General features: G+C 37.3%; 1 protein-coding gene across 1 annotated transcript in view; it reads right to left on the bottom strand.

Moving 5' to 3' along the window:
• Positions 1 to 21070, bottom strand: part of PIEZO2 (piezo type mechanosensitive ion channel component 2) — a 236222-nt gene that overhangs the window by 180665 nt on the left and 34487 nt on the right. The window contains exon 2 of the mRNA XM_031058868.1: positions 4730 to 4855. Coding sequence (XP_030914728.1) covers positions 4730 to 4855 — 126 coding nt within the window. The remainder of the gene's footprint in view (positions 1 to 4729; positions 4856 to 21070) is intronic.

Genomic DNA, 21070 nt, shown 5'->3' with positions numbered 1-21070 from the left:
GCCATTTTTAAAGACTATTAAAACTAGTCCTAGGAAAGAACCACACTGTGCATACTGGAGAATGCAACCATTACCTTGTGGTCTAATCTTCAACTGCCTGCCTGACAGGTTCTATACCCAAAAGATGTTACCTAATCTAATAATCAGAATTTTATTCCATCAGAAATATGAACTTCATAATGAAATTCTATTACTGCATGAATATAGCTATATTTCAATATCATGCTGTCTATTATATGGAGATATCAGTGAAACAAGCTTAATTACATAGCTTTTGATGGCTTAGGATTAGCTCAGCTCATTCTTTCTGTATTAATTCTTTTCCTTTCTATATCTGGGAGGTATTCAATGTCAGCTCCACACACTGAAGTTGTGGCTAACCAGAAATCTTTCATTAAGCTAAATAAAGACTACTAACAGCAAAATTTTATTAGTGCTAGGCAATAGTCACAAGACTCCTGAGAAACAAGAACCTTCTGTTGGCCAAACATTTTTAAACACCTCAATCAACATGCCAACATCATTTAGAGAATGCTGTAGCATTTTGTAGCCATCCTGAAAGAGAAGCTATATGAACTGAAAAAAAGGAAGAGGGCAAAAAAGATAACAAACCAAAGAAGTTAAACATTCCAGGAATTATCCTAAACTGATTTTGAATTACATAAGTCCAGGATAAGAGCAGAATGTTTTGAAATGAACCTGAAATTCTATATGTCTGGTTTGTGTGTGTGGATGGGCTCAACTAAAACTGCTTCTAGACATAAAAGATAAAAGGATGGTTGTTTTTCATTTCCAAAATGAAACTATAACTGTATAAGGTTTAAGAGGTAAGTCTTTATCGCACCTCTAATTTAAACATTTCTCAAATGTTTCTGTTACCCAAATGAAAATATTATCATAAGTTTTTATACAGCAGTGTGAAAAGAAGAACTAAAACCAGAAAATGATCTTTTGATTCAGAAAATTGGCATTTGAAAATATTGAGACAAACTAACCTACAGCATTTATAGACAGTATTATCCTGCCCTCTCACCTATTTCTGAAATTGCCAGGAGTTAGATTAACTACACAAAGACCTCTGCAAGGTATCTTGCCCCAGACAACACCCTCCACTTTGATTATTGTTGGTATCAAACTTCCTAATGGTGTATTCAACTCCTGCATCCAGATTGGTGACAAATACATTGAGAAGAAGACTGGTTCTAGAACTGAGCCCTGAGGGTCCTGTGGCCCCATTCACCACAACCCTTCAAGCCCTGCCCTTCCAGCAGTTCATCAAACAAGTTCATCTTGAACTTACTGAATAATTTTTTTCTGGGAGGACAGTATCAAAAGCCTTACTAAAGTACAGGAAAAATACATCCAGCACATTCCCTTCATCCACTGGGCAGGTGACTTTACTATAGAAGGATATCAAATTAGGTAAACAGGAGTTTCCCTTTGTGAACCTGTGTTGACTGTGTCTGATGACTGCATTGTCCTTTAAATGCCTTTAAGTAGTACCTAATATAAACGTTTTTATACTTTTTTTTCAGGAACTGAGGTTAGAATAACAGGTCTGTAGATTTCTGGACCTTCCTTTATGCCATTTTTCTAAACTGGAATAACACTGTCTGGCTTCCAGTCAGCAAGGGCCTCCCCAGACTCCCATGACCTTTGGTAGATAATTAAGAGGGGACCTGCCATAGCATCCACTAGCTCCTTTTATGGTTTGATTTACTTAAACTTAGGGACATATTACAATTCCAGAAAAATCAAAACAAATACTAAAGGAAAGCCAAAAATTTATTTATCCAAAACCCCTTAAAGATGTTATTACAGAAGGCTCCTATCAGAGAAGCCACTATCAAACAAGGAGATAGAACAGTCTTGATGAATAAAACTTTCTAGAGAAAAAAACGGGCAATCATCAACTTGCACTATACTATAAGAATACTCACCTACATAAACATGGGATTGAAAAAAACATGGTCTGTTTTCAAGAAAAGGATTTGTGGGTTTCAGGGAATTACAAATAAAAAGTGTGAGACCATTGCAAAAAGTACCATACAGTAGTTCATAGGGAGTATGACTTGCAGACACTTCTGTAACTGTTATATTTCAGTATATGCTACTAAATTCTCAGCTGAAATAGTGCCTAGCTTTGGACACTGAGCTTCAAGAAATATCTGAAAAGCTAGGAGAAAACAGAAGTAGACCAACAACAATACCAATAATCTCCTTCCTAGAAAATGCAATGCATGAAGAAAGTTTGAAGGGGCTGAGGTTGTGAAAATAGAAGAGAATGACAGAAAAGAGTACATATGACAAATGTGACTGCAGCCTTCAAATACAAAATGGGTAACCATAAAGACTAATGGAAAGTTTTTCTTCATTTCCACATCAGGCTGAAGGATGAAGACAGGATATTTTGACTAACAGAAGAAAAATTTCCTAATGATAAGCATCAGAAAAGACTGTAGCTGTAAAAAAATGTTTTATTAATAGCGCATCTGGGTCTGGCTGGAGAAACATCAGTCTTCCAGTCTACACTTCTGAACTTCTTATTGAGCAAAAAGAGTTGGATAAACATTAACAGCAAGTCTAAAATGCAGAGATCATAACACTGTGAAGATGCCATGGGCAAAGCACTGTCATTTCTCCAGCAATGGCTTAGCCCACATCTGCAGTCAGTTTTGTACAGCCCTTCTCATATGGCTGGGGAGCAGGAAACCAGTGGGGCTGCGTCACTGAATTGTTACAAGGAGAAGTACTACCAAGGTGCCTTCTGGAGTGGGAATTCTGCCCTCTCCCCACCCACACAGGAACATCAAAGTTCTGGTGTCATTAAATGACAATAATTGACTTTATTCCCTGACCTAGCAAATGCTTTGGCCTTTTCTAGCCCCTGCATTTACAACAGCCTTTAACTTCTCCTTCAGCATCTTGGGGGCCCAGCAACAGCACCATCAGATTGCCCTTTTTATTGTTTTTATTGGCTTCACCTGGATCTCACTGACTGTAACCATACCAGTAAACAAAATGGTGCCAGTTTACTCAGCATTCAGGCACTGAAATTCAACAGCTGAATATTTCATCTTGCTAAACAGTTTAAAAATCTCTTGGAACAATTTTGGTCAACCAGCTTCTTTTGCAAACAACTTGGGCACAGTTTGGGTGTTCCTCTGGGACAAATACCATTCCCAACAAGCAACTTCAGGAGGCAAGAAGAGCTTAATGGTGAGTGTGTGGGAATGTCATGTCAAGCGGCCTTGGTGTCAGAGAGCAGTCTGATAACATTTAATGCGCTCCTACAGCTACACCCACTGCCCTGTGAGGCCCCAAGTAAGATCATTACCAATGGCAGCTGAAAGAGGAGCTGCTATACTCGACAAATGTGAATAAACAGTAAAAAATTGTACATTTCATCTTAAAGAGTGGACTCCTCAGGATGAAATAATTATTTTAATTCCCACTACAGACCCCAGTTCCCACCATAAAAGGAGGAAAAAGCCAGTGGGTACAACCCTGTATTGGAACTCTTTACTCATACAAATGGTGTCTAAATGATGCAATTCCTCCAATCTAAGTACAAATTATGTCTTTATAGTCATAAGAACATTAAACACATATGGAAAACAATCCAGCTCACTCAGTGAATTACAAACCTTTTTGGAAAAAACAGTATGTTTTTAGACTCTGAAGGCCTGATTCGAACCAACAGAGCCCAGGATATTCCAGGTGAAACTGGCATTTCATGAACACAATTATGCCTTTTACTTTAGGAAATGGTTTAAGCTAAAGGTGAAATGGTAATGCTCACTTCAAGCTTTCTTAGGATTTTATTATTTAAGTCAATGTTTTATTATTTAAGTCAAGAAACCATAAGGTTTCTTGTGTTGAATTGTAGTACAGCTGTTTACTCAAGCGGCAGCAGCATACCTTGTGATAAATTAAATGGACATTTATCAAAGGTAAGTTGACAGGTTTAAATGTTAAATGTAAGCATGGTAAGACAAGTACAAATAGTTTCTACCTGGAGGTTAGATATATAAATCACAGGATAGATATTTCAATTAACTTCTGCACAATAAAGAATGTTTGCCTTCTGAAGTATTGAACAACATTTCCTGAGAGAGGAAGATACAAGATGTCATGCAATATATTTTAAGTAGAGCTTACACATAAATGAAAAATTGAAAATCCTTCCTCCCATACAACATAGGCAAGAAAGAGACAAATACTGTTTAGAAATACAAGCTTTGGAATCAATATTTAAAGTTAAATTAAATAAAAAGAGAGTTATGCCAGAGAGGGGCATAATACATGGATAGAGGGAGGTTTGTTACTTTATTTCATTTTACTCCTAATTCACTGAATTACTATCTACTGACAGAAATGAGGAGTTTCCTCAGGTTCTGAGGTGATTTTGAAAAAGCCTAAAAGATGAAGTCATAACAATAGTTAGTGGTAAACTCAAAGAAAATGCATCTCTGGTGGGAAAAATAGTTTTTTATATATATACACACACATATAATAGTTATATAAAAAATTCTTTTGTTTCTTTAGTCCTTCTAGTCTTCCCACCTTACAAACAGTAATTTTTAAGGTAAAAAGCTGGAAAACAAGAGCAAGATGCAAACCCACAGGAGCACAAACCTAAGTGCCTTCTTATCAACCCTTCACCTTTCAAACCACTGAAGCATTTGGACATTTAAAATGCTAATAAAATCTAAAATGCTTTACTCACAGTTAAAACCAGGTTCAATAGTTTTTGCAGCTTCAAGACTGTTTATTGTAATCTGAAAGATGATGTGCAGCAGCAGAAATGATAGACTGGTGAAACACAGAGATTTCAATAATCGTCCTGTATGCCCTAAAAGACAAAATATACATGCATATAATAGGTGAATTTCTGAACATTGCTTAAAGACTTTCAGTATAAAACCATAAAAATATCCTGACCAAGAATATTTCTACTAGTCAGTTCCACATTAATCATGATGGTCCCCTATGGTCAACATTATAGTAAAAATCACACTTTAATTATAGTTTCTTTGAGTACTCTTTAATCACAAACCACAATGACTGCTATTGCCAAATTTTTCCTTTTTTTTTTTAATTAAAGAAAAAAGTTTTAAGTCTCCAGAGAGCAGTTTTACATAAATAATAACATCACAATGCTTACCAACACATTACCTGGTACTTAGACAAAACATGAACGATACTTCTACTTTTGAGAACATAAAAGCCTGTTACTCTTATTACTCTTTAAAAAATTATTACACAGCAGAAGGCATAACAAGACACAAAGCTCAGTTTGGCACAAGAGCATAGACAGACTTCCAATGAATGCTTTGCTTTGTGCCAACTGCTCTCTTCCTTCAGAAGTTTTAAACATAATTTTCAGTATACACTGAAGAACCCTGTGCCAGACACATTTGCTCATAGTTCCTCTGTGATTTACTGGATGTCTATTCAAAAGCCAACAGAAAATGTTTGATGAAGATTTAGAAATGCCTTATAAATCCTCTAGGAAACACTTGGCTTAATCACAGGCAGCCAAAATTGCAAGGTATGAATAAATAAAATAAACCATCAGTATTTCAGAAAATATGCATCTTCAAGAGAAAATTGAATTGCTGATAAAAGACAACATTAAATATCACCCTACCTGACCTATCTGCAGTAACAGTTCTACTTCCAAAGCTTTTTAAACCTAGACTTTATACCACCTGTTCATGCAGTTGAGGTTAATTCTTTAGTTTACAGATTAGGAAACAGCGCTACTGAAATTCTTGCCCAAGGTTGTAAATAAAGCCAAGGCTATGGAGGGCAGAACTTACAGAATATATCTAGGAAATGCTCACTCTACATGCAGCCTGTTCTGTTCATACTTATTCTGCAAGCGACTGTTTCGAGCAACTACTAGAAAGAAGATGATCATTCACATTCTGCATCTAGCCAATAAGCCAGATTTTAATTTTAGTTTTTTTATAGTTCAAGCATAGATCATCAATGGCCTAAACAGTTGTTTATAAAGCAAAGAATAAGCCTATTACTTTCTAGAATTGTTGAATCATGCTTATCTATCTCCCTCCATCAGATTCCAAATCTTTGCCATAACACTATCCTGAATGTAGATTTTGAATTCCAAATCTTTGTAATAAACTTCCCTGTTCTTTTTTAAACATAATAAATAATTTTTACAAAAGTAATTAAAATGGTACAAATGAGCCCATGTATGAATTTTCTGCAATCCACAAAGGAAGATACATTTTCTAGCTACACGCTTTGTATGATCTATTCACTTCTGCCACCGGAGCTCACATAGAAAGGAGACAACCCAGGTGCCAGAGCATTACATCGAAAAGACTGGATATCAAAATCTTTGGGCCACTTTTTGTTGTTGTTCTTCTGCAGAAGCTAGCCTGGTGTCCCGTCTTAGGACAGCAACATCTAAGCACTATGAAAGCAGAGACAATAAAATAGGTAATATTTTCAAAAGTTTTAGAAGAACAAACATATGACAAGCTACATATTATTAAACAATTTGTTTGATATTATATGATATGTAAAGTAGTCCAAGGACTGCTGTATTTTACAATTCTCTTGCAGGCTTCAATATTTGATGCTTCTCTTCTTCATTACCAGATCCCAGCCTCAAGCATCACACCCTCAGAATGCAACAAAATATAACTAAAAAAAATTGTCTCAAAGCTGGAGAAAGACAGTTTGACAATCCAAATTTTGTGGACCTTAAAAGTGTGTCCAAATGTACAGATTTCAAAGACAGTCTGGTGATTTATGAAGCTTTAAGCTACAAACTCTTCTCAGTTCTTGGGAGTTAATAGATATCGAGCAACAGATTTTTCATGTGGAAGTGGATTTGATATTTTTTGATAGAATGGTCTGAGTCAGCATCCAAAAGTGAAAAATGCAATACAATTAGTCAATGCACATTCAATTCCCAAACTGTCAGGTCTATTTTTCAGTATTTCTGTATCACTCCAAAATATATCTCAGTTTGAGACTTCACTTCTTTCAAGTTTGAAAACAAACATCTTTGAATTTAAATTGAGCAAACCATTTCTTTTAAAAAAGCTCTTTGACAGCTGTCATCTTTTTAAGAATTGTAGAAAACCCAAAAATATATTTCTTCAACTGCTGGAATGTTGAAAAAAGATCTCCTTCTGCACAAAGCTAGGAAACAATGTAAAGGACTATTAACACTCAGGATAATAAACAGTCTCCCAGTGTACTGGTAAACATGGCAGGATAAACACACATCTGGAAGGCAGGAAAGTATGTTCAGAGCAGGTTACAGCATTCCTCAAGGGCTACTCCCTTCATGGCCATCAGTGGGACAGGACCACCATCAGATTCTACTGAGCAGGAGCACTGTGCTTGCACCACATTCATCTGTGCCAGCAGAAACTAGAAACTGGAAACTAGAAGTATTTGGAGAAAAGTAAGAAATATTACGATCCGGATTTCAAAAGTTTGGAGCTACATCAACAACTTGGGAGAAATGGGAGTGCTAAAATAAGTGAATTACTGAATACGTAATTTATGTTAAGGAAGAAGAAGTGACAGATTTGGAAAAGGGATGAGTTTCAATTCATAGCAGGGATTGGGTAAACCCACTTAACTATGTTTTTACTTACATTTTTCTCTTTCTACTGGAAACTTGGTTCTAAACTGCACAAAGGAAAAATTAACCATATGCATACAGAACTGAGATGGTGAGAAAAGAGACAGCTGAAATAAAACAAAGCTTCTTCCAGTGAGGAAGAAAGACTTAAAAATCCAAGGATGAAAAAAAAATCTAATTCACTCACAATTTTACAATTCCTTTGCTAAAATGTACCTCAAATTCTGAGTTGCCCTAATGTAAATATCCTTGAGGACATGAATGCAAGCTAAACATCCCACAGAGAAGGAGATATATATTGTTCAGAAAGCTGTGTGGACAGATGTGCAAGAGAACATTGCCCCAGCTGATACCAGAATTCGCAATATCAATTCCTTCATTTCTAAATGTATAGGCTTCTGTATGTCCAACAAGACTAAAAAAAAGAAAAATCTCATGGCAAAACACCTCAGTTTGGAACTTGAGCACTGGGTTCTGATTTCACTTCAACAACTTCTGAGAACTATGGAGGATAGAAAGGAGAGAGAACATTTGTCTCAGAACTGGGTTGAAGGACTAAGAAAAGTGGGCTTGCTTTCAGGTGTCACCGCAGGTGTCATTTCTAATGGTACCCAGTAGGATCAAAACCTGGCATGTAGCTCTAGAAATGTACCCCAGCACATCTCAAAGCTCCTGGCAAAGGGTTTTCTCCCCTCTGATCAAGCCTGCAGGAAGCCAGACAGGATGTGAAGGCTTCATTACCCTCTTTCTCTTCAGCCCAGATGCAACATTAAACTGGACTCAAGAGGGCCAAAAGCTTTTCACACGTGGAAGAGGAATCAATTTCTTATTTTTCAAAGGTAATCCAGCCAAGAGCTGGATTAGTAATGGCATGTCCCCCCCAGCCACAGGCATGTAACCTCAGTACAACTATTTGAATGTGTTCTAATTGGACTGCTGCCTCCAACACACACATGCACCTCTTGACACTGTGACTGACAAACACAAGGCTGGAGTGTGCTACCCACCATTGTTTCCAACAACAATGAAAAATTCTTGTACATTCATGTCTAGACCTGGTAGTCCTCTGATCTTTTTTGCTACCCTCTTCCCTAAAACAACAAGAGTATGTCAGAGTTTTTTGCACACATGGAACTTCCTCAGAGCTTCTACCATAAGGAGGGGACATGGAATAATGATTGGCCAATTGTCACTGAGACCTGCCTAAAAATCACATATATTAGCTCTTCTATGGCCATGAGCTTTAGGCTATTACCAAGAATATGATATGATTGCTTTGATATACAATTGATATGATATGGTATCACATGGCAGTTGTTTGCAAGGCGCATTTTCATTCCACACTGCTTTTTTTTTTCTCATTCTGATCTATGTAAGGGGCATGACAATGAATTTGTTGAGTCTCTAAGAAAGTGACTAATACTACTCACATTTTTTCTTGATTTTTTAAATAAATGGTACTATGCATCTCTATGCAAAGCTGGTAAGTTCAAGGGGGGGGTCTGTATCTATTTGGATGCTGTAATGTTATCAGAAAATGGAGAATAGAGGAGGAAAAAAATGGAATTTAAAAATTAATTTAAGACTGTTTACTATTTCAGCAGTGTAATTCTATCATCATCATCCATATGCTGCATAGCTTCACCTAAACGGCAGATACAAGTGTTTGGGTGTCTTATTTGAACTTTTTATTACTTTGCACAGGTTTTTGGTTTTTTATTTTTAATGTAACCTTAGTGTTGCATTTTCTGAATTTTGTTCATTTGGGATATTTCCAACATCTCTTTAGCTACATATTGTACTCCAAACTGGTATAACACTCTCAATTCTTCAATAGCTATGTTCAGGAATTTTTTTACACAACACTTTCTATTCAGATCAGAGTAGATTAAATGCCAAAGCAAAAGTAATTTTTCATATAATAATCTCTGATAGCCCAGAGTGAGTGATAAATATTAATGTGCATTTATCTCCTGAACTAGTGACATTTCACCTATTAAAAATACTCTATTACAGCCATTCAGGATTTTTTCTTTCACAAACCTCTTCATCAGTAAGTGACAAACTTGAAACTAAAGAGCTCAAACTTCTGCAGCACACACAGACACAGTCCCAAAGAATTTGTTTCAGCTAGAAACTGAAAAATCTTAACTTGACTTTCCATCAGGAAACCTAACATCACCTCAGAGACCAGATGGAACCAGGGTCCAGAGACAAATCTCCTGCTCCATGGTTCCAAATAGGAATCTGTCAACACCATCTGAACTGTAGACTGGGGCAGCTGAGGGTGAGAAATTAGGAAAACTTTCAATTCACAATACATGCCTTTTGGAAAAATCGTGAAGTTTTGGAGCAATATGATCTGCAAGAAAAAAAAAAATCAAAACATCATAATTTCCCATATAAAAGAAATCCCATCCTTGGCCAGCTCTGGTTTAAGTGTCTCAAGATACCACAACTACCTTATTGACATAAATGCAAGAAAAGAGTTCTGATTTGAAGCTGGTTTCTGACAAAGGTCCACAGACAATAAAAATACAGTTGGTTCCAGACAATCATGAGGAAAATGTCATCACTAAGTTCAGCATGAACATCAGCCACTTTGTCCTCAAGTGTCAAACATAACTTGCCACATTTAAATTTACACACCAAGGAAAGTTTACAAGAATGAAACAAGCACTGAGATACCCATCCTCCATTTGACAGGAAAGCTTTGTATTTCAGGATGGGCAGTCAGCAACACCGAAGAATGCAGGCCAGTTCCCGTTCCTGAATTCACTGCTACTGTTGCACACTAATTGACACTTAACACAGCAGGACATCTCCTGATGATCATGCAAGATGAAAAAAGGGCTCAATTATGAGTTCTAAACTCAGCTGACACTGCCAGATGACTACAGGATTACATTTGCAAGGCACAAAGAAATTTAGCCCTGTCCTAGAAAGCACTTAAACACATACACATCTTTGAGCATGTGGACAGGGACTGAAGGGCTCTAAGTGTTGCATAAAAGGTTCATAAAATAAGGCTGAGTACTTCACTTTTAGGGTATTGATACTTGATGTAACCCAGCCTTAAAGCACACAGCTTGCAAGCCAGTGGAAGCCAAACCCTTTTATTTGCCTCTAATGGCTAACTTTCTCTAGTTCTCCCTACAGGTAGGCATAATCTCATTGTTTTCAACTCCTCATGCTCTTTTGGATGTAAAGACTGACACTACCTTCCAGTTTCAGGTTCTGTAAGAACAATGCCAAATGCCAGTGGCAGTTACACCTATCATTAAAAAATGTTTCCCAGATGTAAAATATCCATTGTATTTCTGCATGCACAATGCAGCTGTGCTTAGAGGTTTGGCCTCTTGAGTGCTGAAGCAATGGGATAAAGCTATCAACAATGGATAGAGGAAGGCAATTTTTTGGCAGGACTATTCTAAGAATAAAATTTGATAATGGTGTGCCTTGTACACTGTGGAATTATATTGTGCAATGTCAAGTCATTGATCCACCAAGCAAAGTATCTGCATATCAGCTCCTATTCACATGAACACCTTAAGTAGACTCAAAAAAGATAATGCTTAAATTATCCTGAAGCTGCCAGGAATTATTTGAATGGTTTAAAAAGTGCTACTGAAAGTGCTACTATCCTTCCACTGCACAGTTAGCAGTACATCTATATTTAGCTTAATAGAAAATACATTAATATTTCCCTTCCCCCCAAAGAGTATCTTATATTTTAACATCATCTTCTACGCAGAAGATGTCAACTAACCAAAGCCTTAAAAGTAGGCAGACATCAGCACCGCAAAAATACAAATCCACTTTGTTTACTCACTGGATTTCCAGCAGCAAGACAAAAACATCAAGCAACTAATGCCGTTGTCTAATCTGTAGCTATCCAGACCCAAACCTCAAAATGTATATCCACAAACAACAGCTCAAGACTTCATGCAATTATTTTAGCTATGCTTAAATGCGTGTGCTCAAGCAGCCACACAGAAATCTTGACCACAGAATTACAAGTTCTAGATTCAGAATTTCCAGCAAAAGCTTTGCAATGGTTGAACAGTTTTGTCCATGCTTTCCTGAAAATATCTATTATTCCCAGGTGTAGCCAAATGTCACAATGTACAACTGTGACCAACAGAAAAACTTTCTGATAAATTTACAAAATCCATAATTCCTCAATTTCAAACAGGTCTTTGTACTATCATATTTGCATTTCAAATTGGAATACTGCACAGATGATAGAGCCACATGAATTTGCAACAGTCTATCACAAGATATGTAATTAACTGAAAATTTTACTTTTAAAAGTAAAATAAGATACATTTTCCCAGGCTGTGTATTTGCACACAAAATGCTGGTTCAATTGTACTACTCATACACTAACCAGTTTCATCACATTTCTCTATTGGCTTCTCTCTCTCTCAAAAATACTACAGAGCTCTAAGAAAGAAAAAAAGTTATTCTAGAGAGAGACACTTTGCAGGAGTGCCAACCAGACTTGGGTAAACACAGTCAAAAATGCTATGTGTAATTTTAAAAAAAATATTTAGAAATGAAAACATAAAAGTGCTGCATAGCATAATAAATGTCTCCTTACTCTAACTTCTTGCAGGATTTCCTGTTTTTCCTAGAAGTTTTCATGCCCAGAATTCTACTAGAACTGAGCTGTATCCTCTGCATCAATAGACAATACCATCGTTCAAGCTACTCATAATCTCCGAGTTGCAGGTTTACACAGGCAATTTACCCATTTTCTTAACAAAATATTTTTTCAGACAAGACTCAGAACTTGACCATTCATTTTTTTCCAGATGATACTCATAAGCTTTCAAAGCAAATAACAGTTACTTGATGTCTGCTTCATAACTTGACAGGTGGCTGGACCAAGTTAAATACAGGCAATAAACATGATCTCAGATACTACTGCATATAAACTGAGAAATTTTAAGTCAGAGCTGTTCTTTCACAAGAGGACTTGAGAATTTTAATACAGAGTTCTAGTTCCTTCCCTTGAGGAACTAGCCTCTCCATATTCACTACTACCAGAAAATATTTCTTTTGATTTCAAATTAATTCACTGATTATTATCTGTTAGAAGCCATGCTTGCAACTTGGTTTCTTCATTCCTCTGTCACTGTCACAAAGAGCAGGTAATTATCCAGTAGAAAATTCCTCCAACAACAGAGAGGCCAAACAACTACCAAGTAATGGGAGATGGCAGCAGGGCATGTGCTACAGAGGTGAACCACATTTTCAAAAAAATCTGTACTTACTAGATAAGAATATTTTTCTCTCTTGAATACCTCCCCACATATGTTCATAAGCAGTAAACAAATATAATGCAGGGCAGGGTGAGAGAGGAAGGCCAGAAAATTTTGTAAATAGAGCTGATACAAGTATGGCAAACCAAACCCTACACCATGATGTTTTCCCAAGGGAGTGGAAGCTGTGGTATGAATTTCTGCCTTTGGCAGAACTTCTCCCAGAAGCTCGAGAGGCTGCTGCAGCTCAGAAAGAAGTTTCGCAAAGAGCTAAACATCAGTATCTCTAGCACAACTTAAGGGAGCTCATGGCCCAGTTCAAGAGCCCCTCAGTTGAAATGCATTAGCATCTCAACTTCGCACTCAGAAAGGCTAAGTCCTCTTGTCAACATAGAGCTGAAGTAACGTATGCAAGGACATGCTGTTATCATATCGTAAATCTCCATACCTTCTCAGCGATTTCTCATGGGCAGCGCCTCACAGCATTGACGACTCCTTCCTCACAGCACAACCAACAAACTCCAACTCTCTTCTCAACTAGCTAGTCCCCTCTTTTATAGCACTCATCCTTATTGGACACAGCTGTGGCCTATTAAGGGCAGGCCTGTTCCTAGTCTTTGGTAATTAGCACAGCTGCAACTCCTTAGGGGTGAGATTGCCTTCTGCACTATCTCTATTCTCATACCTTCTATCCCCCCATCAAGAGCATAGCATCATTGCCTCCCTTTATCACAGATGCTTCAGGGAAGCAGAAAGATGGAAAAGTAAATTACTTTTGTACTAGATTTGGTTCTAGAAGTTTCCTGTGTTTGAGAACATTCTGCGATGCCTGTATGCCATCCAAACCATGACACTTTCTTCTCGCTGAAAAAAATAAAATTACCTTCAAAGCGCTTGTTCCAGTGGGCAAATGGAAGAGAACTTGATAGCTTTCCATAATTTTTTTTTCCTTTCACCAAATTTCAGTTTTTCTAAGAAAATTAAAATACAAGCTTCCTAAGTGTCTAACTATGTTGTATATTCTGTAAAATTCTGTAGAGAAAGAGGTTGCAGGAAGTAAAAGAACCACAGACCAATAAATCTGACTCACATGCTTGGCAAATTGGTAAAAACTAAAACACAGCTGATAATGATAATTAGACAGGTAAGGACTACATGCACAGGAGTGTCCAGGTAGTTACCATAGAAAATGGTAAGGCTTACCAAAGCTTGGAAATTTTTATAGAAACCAGAGAAAATGTTTAGAAAGAAATTTTAGACAATGCAAGAAACCTAGTTCTCAATAAAATTCAGGTGAGTAGTTCAGAGGAACAACCTTTTGCCAAAGGTTCACAGGAAATGTTCTGTCATTGGAATAGAGGAATCATCATCTTGGGATGTATCAGCTTTGGCTGATGGTAACTTTTGATTAATTTTTCAGTCCAGTTGCTAGAAGTCTGGGGGTACACAAGGAGCTGGAGGGAGGACAGCCATGGCAGCTGACCTGAACTGACCAAAGCAGCCATCCACACTGTATGGTGTCATGCCCAACATATGGAGCTGGGGGAAGAGAGAGGAAGGGTTTGACATTAAAGTGTTTCTGCCCAAGTCACAGTTACATGTGATGGAACCCTGTTTTCCTGAAGGTGACTGAACACCTGCCTGCCTATTTGAATGAATTCCTTGTTTTGCTTTGCTTGTGCACATTGTTTTTCCTTTACTGTGAAACTATCCATGAGTTTTCCCACTTTTACTCTTCTTTCTGCCCCATGTCACAGTGGGGAAGTGGGTGAGTGGCTGGGTGGGACTTAGCTGCCTGCCAGGGTTAAACAATGAGAGTCATCTATAAATATACATGTAATCTAGACAACAAAGAACTCAACTGTGCTTACAGAAATCCTAGATTTCTTCACGAGAAGAAATCACAGCATTGCTCAACATTTCACACAAGGCTTATACCAAGGCAGAGCGAGAAACACTGAACTCCTAAGTGACACCACTAGTGTTTTGTTTCAAAAGCTGTGCAAAAGCCGTTCATCAGAACATCCTGCAAACCAGGCAGAGAACAACAACTAGATCTGTACTATCACTATTATATCGATTCCATGTATGCATACACAACAGTTCTCTCTTAATATCTCTGTGGGTAAAAACATAGCTGTAATATAGTCTGTTGGGTTCTAGGTAGATCAGACAAAGAAATTTTTCAGAAATAATCCACCACATTCAACTCAAAAATGTTAGCTATGAATTTCCTTGCAAGGCCGCAGCTCAGGACCATAAATGAACCATCCTATTTCCATATGGAAGTAACAGTTGTAGTTTGTGGACAATGACTGCAGAGGGAATCAAACAGTCCATTTTGACCCTACTACTCTGTTTCTCATAATGGAAAAAAGTGGCCAACATTACAGTAAGTCGAGCCCATGCCTGCAAGCTGACTTTCAGATAATTGTATTGAGCATCACTGAATGAACAGTGATGCTCTTCCCTCTTAGGATGGCTGGTACCATGGGCCAGGCATTTGGTGGCAACTGTCCAGACACTTACAGGATAAAAGATAGATAGAATCCTTACCAGGCAATGAGACTATGAAATCTTAAATTGCTTCTGTGAACAAAATGAATAGTTGATACTGTGAGGGGAGGAAAGATAGAGGTGCACATTAATGCACAAATTTTGGATGAAGAAATTTATTGACTTTTCTAATCATATGGATTTAACAAACCCTAGAATAAAAGGGAGAATGCTTACCTTAAAATTTTCATAATTATTTTTAAGCAGGTAGAAAAAAAATCAGTTTCTGAGAAGACTAAAACTCATGAAAAGGAAACTAAAAAGAGTGACATGTTAAAATGGGAAAAAACCAAGCCAGGTGTGGAACTAACTCATAATCTGAAATATCCATCATCCTGCAGCCCACTGTGAAAATATCAGAAACTGTGAATACAAAAGAAGCTAAGAACCTCTGTATTGGTATCTGTACCAACCAGAAGTCCATTATTACCAAGTAATCAGCAGCAGTGTAAACAATTGTTCAGGGTAAGCATACAAGAAGTTTAATACTTCCTCCAAGTCTCTAATCTTTTTCAGATTGCTTGAACCAGATCTTTTCAGTAAACATCTCCCTTGTGGACTTCCCCAGTGCCTTTCTCAATCATGTGAATTTCCAGCACACATGATGTGTGCATTGCCACAAGTCAATGGCTCACTCTATGAAGAACATCATTTTGCTTCCCATTTTTCACATTATGAGAAAAAGAGGAACTGGTCACTATGCATCCTTTACCCATCACCCATCAATTTGTATCTCTCATTCATACAGTCTTCCATGCGCATTTTTTCTCATCTAGAGCCCCATCATGCTTAGCTTTTCCTCAGACACTGCTGCATGTACTTTAGTTATCCCTGTCAACCATCTCTAAACTCTTTTCCAGTTCTGCTACAGCCCCATTTTGGATAGGGTACCACTACCACTACAACAGAGAGCTTATGGCTTTATACAGCAGTACAAAGATCTATTCACTCTCCACTTAATTCCTTTATGTTCACATCTATTTTCTCAATATCTGCTGAGGCTCTGAAGTAATGTTTCCACAGATCCACATATCACAAGCCCTGAATTGTATTCCTAAGGGCCAATGGCATCTCAGTGACCAGTGGTTTTTCCTACATGTGATTATTTTTCTTTTAAAATTCACTTTTATATACACTTGTCCCACAAGGAAACCAGTGCATTCACTGACTAAAGGGATCATATTTTTTTTTCCTCAGAGATGCAACTGAATGTATCAAGGTTACCAGATGCACGCCCTCTTAAACATGTGATATTTATCTGGAAATTCCAACTATCTTCACTACAGGAAATATCCTTCAAAATTCTCTTGTCACATCAGATACTTTCAAAGACTGTAAGTTTTATCTGCTTGCTTCTGAAAAAATAAATTATCTCAAAACACAATTTATCTTCTCTAGTACCTGGAACTTACAGTAAGAATGACTGCCTAACAATGAACCAAGTTTGTCATAGATGAACTTATTTAGTCCACACATTAAAAACTATCCAAAAGAAAGTACATGCAGTCTTTTAAGATAAATAACTGAGTTCTTCTCTACAGTCCTCTGGGATTTTGTCAAGGTTTTTTCAAAGGCTAACCAATTATCAAGCATTCACTGCAAGACCTTGGCTAAGTAATGGTTGTGTCCAACTAGATCTTATATGTCTGGCATTTTGTCCACGGGGGTAGACATAAAAGGATCAGTAGTTTCATTCTTTCACGTACAACAAAATTTATGGGAACCCAGCAGCCAAATGTAGTAAAACTGCTTCAACACTGAAACTGAATTTGGCATCCATGCTCTGCACACATGTAGCTCAATTGTTGTCCAAGCAGCATTTCAGGATCCAAGAGGCCTCTGCAGTGGTATATGAGACATCACTGCAATTCAGCTGGGATTTCTCACACATCTGCCTTTCTGGTAGAAGGATTTGGAATCATCCCCTGGACAGAAGGAGGGACAACAAGCTCAGACAACTCTTGCAAGAATCACTAGGGACTAGAATAGAAGGCTGCACCATTTACACCTCTTCTTGTAGCTGCTTTTTAGAAAGGGTTGCTACTGGACCACTTTTAAATACTTTTCCCTGTGGTAGGAAACCTAGGTGTGGAACTAGAAAGTCAACTTATAGAGAGGGTAACAATAGGGAAAGGGTATGTAAGACTGATTGGAATGTATGTAGTACCATGCTTTACAGAGGATAGTTTCAGCATTCTGCAAAGCAAGGAAGTGCAGCAGAATAGCTTGCTGTTTTCATGACTTTAAAATGGTTTCATGATTTTTAAATGGTCACCAATGTTACCTTTGCAGACAAAATATCAAAAACAAACAACAAAGAACCAAACCTCCCAAATGAACAAAGGGATCATTAGAAGCATAAAATGTAGAGACTATGCCAGATATAAAGGGTGAAGACATTCCTTTTCTCTTTAAAACTTTACAAGTAGTTTCACATCTTTGCTGTAGAGCGTGAGCAAAAAATCCCTGTGATCCTGCACTTTGTAGCTTTTGTTGAATGTTAGAGGGCACCAGAAATTTCAGTCTTCAAAAGTCCCTGATAGCCTGAGCTTGGGTCCAACCTGAGTAATGTCTATTTCTCCAAAAAGAAAAGCAATCAAGGAATTTTTTTTTTCGCTTTCATACATGAAGAAAACCCTTGTTTGGCTATGTGACCTCTGAATGTCCTCTAAGTCACTGCACTGACATCACTGAAGTAGTGTAAGGTCTAATCTGCAATTAGCATAGTCTCATTGTCGCTTCTCTTGTAACGAATAAACTGGAAAGACTCAACAAAAAAATTCTTAAAAGTTCTTAATACAAGTATTTTTAGGATAAGGGGAGAATGAGTACTTTTTTAATATGAAAGAAATTGAAGCATGTTTACTCATACAGATTGGTTTTACTTTTGGACAACCTCAAAAATACTGTTATGAAATAAGAAACAAAGCTTGCTTTTGAAGTTTTTATGGAGACAATAAGGAGCATGCTTCAGTTTAGCAGCATATATGTATATACAAAGTTGTGTACATACAGAAGTAAAAAACATATATTGGTCACATAAACACAGGTAAAGCAGATGATCTTTTCTCAGCCTACAGTATAGTTAATAGTCTTACTTGCATGCTGAGAGGGAAAACTATACCAAATCCATTTTGTCATCCAGATTTAGACTTATAAGAAAACGCTTTTCCTTCTACAGTTCCAGCATGGCATATTTTGGACACTGGAAAAGGAAAGATTTGGCTTCATACAGCATTATCTCTATATCACAATCACAATCAAATGTAAATGTCATTTAGCTGTTTCACATACTTAACATAAAATGAAAACACTTTAAAATTTAGTCTTGTTTTTAAATATTTTCCTGGTTTCCATTTTCTCATACATAATATTTTGCTACTGGTCTGTAAGACTAAAGTATAACTCTGTTACAAAGAAATAATTCAGATTCCAACATGATGTGTTAGTGTATAATAAAGTGAGGTGTCAAAAAAAACAACCATACTTCTGTGAATTTTGTAGGATTATTAGAATTCAAAAAGTATTTACCTATTAATGAAGAGGAAAATGTGCATTTGGTGTTATACTCCAGCATCCTAACTAAAACTCTGGCGTATAGTGTAAACAAAAAAACCCCACAGCCCTACAAATTTACATATATATACTCCTGTAATAAAACACATCTGTATTCAGTACAGTCAGTAGCCTAAGCTATTTTCCAGTCAGACAAATTCAGACCTTTTCTTAATCTACAACATACTAAAAATATTTAATATGAAGCAATGTTCACAAAGCTCATGAAAGTGGAAGTCTGATTCTAGTCTTGATTGCCAGTGTTAAAAAATTCAGGCTGAAATTCAAGTTGCTAAAGAAACTTTTACAACACTTGGCAAGAAGGATGAAATGCCACTGTACAGCTCAAGAAATCAAAAATAAAACTATTTAGTTTGAGCTTACCAAAGTTTAGGTATTTTCTTTATATTTTTTTCCACATGGCAAAGTGAAGAATTTCCACAATGGCAAATATCAACATTTCCTCATGAAAAAAAAAGCATCTGATTTTATTACAGCACCTATTCCTTGGAATTAAAAACTATTTGCTAGGAATTTTTCATAGAAAGTTACCAAATAGCAGGAAGAGAAAAGATGTTGGGAAAGAACGGCAACAACACACAGCATCAGCATGCATCCTCTGAAGTGCTAGTGACACTTCAAAGGAGGACTAAACTGACTGGTTTGATACAAGCTTGGGGTTTGTGCAGTAGATGACAGAAAATCCTGCTACAAATGTTTCAGGGCTGTTTGCTGGGGACAGCCCCTGGAGCACATTCAGGGCTTTTTGCCACATGTAAGTGATGCAACCTTGTAAGCACGTGCTAAAATAACCATGTTTGTGTTCAAACACCACCAAGGCAACATCTGATCCCTCAGTGTAATGGACAGCTCTCTCTGTGTGGATGTGGGGCACGCTCAGGCACACGCAGTTGCATCAGCATCACTTCAGGTGCGTGCACACCCAAATGTTAGGGTATTAAAACCTAAATACCCTAAACACCCAAATGTTGGGATATTAAAATCTAAACAACCTAGACCCAAACAGTGTTTCTGGTATTAAAACCAGAAATAGTGCACTGGGCACCCTGCAGTGAGACATGCAACTCCTACCCAGCACTGGTGAGGATGGACCAGACCAGCCTGCTCTACCTCGGCATCTCACAAGGGACACGCATGCCCTCCCCTGGAAGCTCAGCTCAGCTTCACTGTCAACAGGAGCTGAGTTTCCAGCAGTGTAATACAGATATTTCACTCCCTGACCCTCTGCTGCTGCCCAACACAAACACTGGGAGTGAGACAGCCTGCCATGACAGTAGTTGAACAGCTCACTGGGTTCCTGCTCTCCTCAGACACTGGGAGAAGCAGTATTCTCCTTTATTATTATACCACATCTCCTTGTGTATGTCAACTGTTCCTTAGTTACAGAAAACTGTACTCTTTCCAGACAAGTGTAATGAATCTTCAGAAAAGGAGTAAATTTTAATTATTTTTTTAAAGCATTTTACAGTAACTCCCAGAAGGAACGAACATTTTTATTTACAGCCTTGTCTGCTCATATGTGAACACATTTCTATGTAGCCACCTCATGGTAAGCATATCCCAGCCATCTTGTAATGAAATTATTGTGAACATATCAGCAAGACATGATCCCACATATTTAAGTCATTACAGCAAACTTTGGCTTAGATGAAAGTACATTAGTTATTTTAATTACAGCTGAGTCAATCTCCGTTAGGTATGAATAACATTTGGCCAAACTTTTCTGTCTTTAAGCTAAAGGGGCCTCCTTTAAATTTTAATTTTGAACTCATATTTTTGAGATTTACATAATTAGTACAACTCTCGCTTAACTTTCACACTACCTTTATCTCTTGCTTAGGAAAAATGAAAAGAAATCTAGTACAAAACAGTATCAGTTCAACCAATATTAATTTCCTAGACTGATTTATTACCTAAATAAAACACAAAGGATAACAGATTGGAACACAGTAGAAAGTTCCTGTCTGCAGTATTCTGAGGATGACATTTTTAGACACCCAAAGATCTCTACAGAGAATTTTGGTGATTTTGGCCATTT

Source organism: Geospiza fortis, unplaced genomic scaffold (assembly GCF_000277835.1).
Source record: "Geospiza fortis unplaced genomic scaffold, GeoFor_1.0 scaffold100, whole genome shotgun sequence".
Classification (NCBI taxonomy): Eukaryota; Metazoa; Chordata; class Aves; order Passeriformes; family Thraupidae; genus Geospiza; species Geospiza fortis.
Note: the sequence above shows the minus strand (reverse complement) of the source record. Positions and strands in the feature narration are given on the sequence as shown.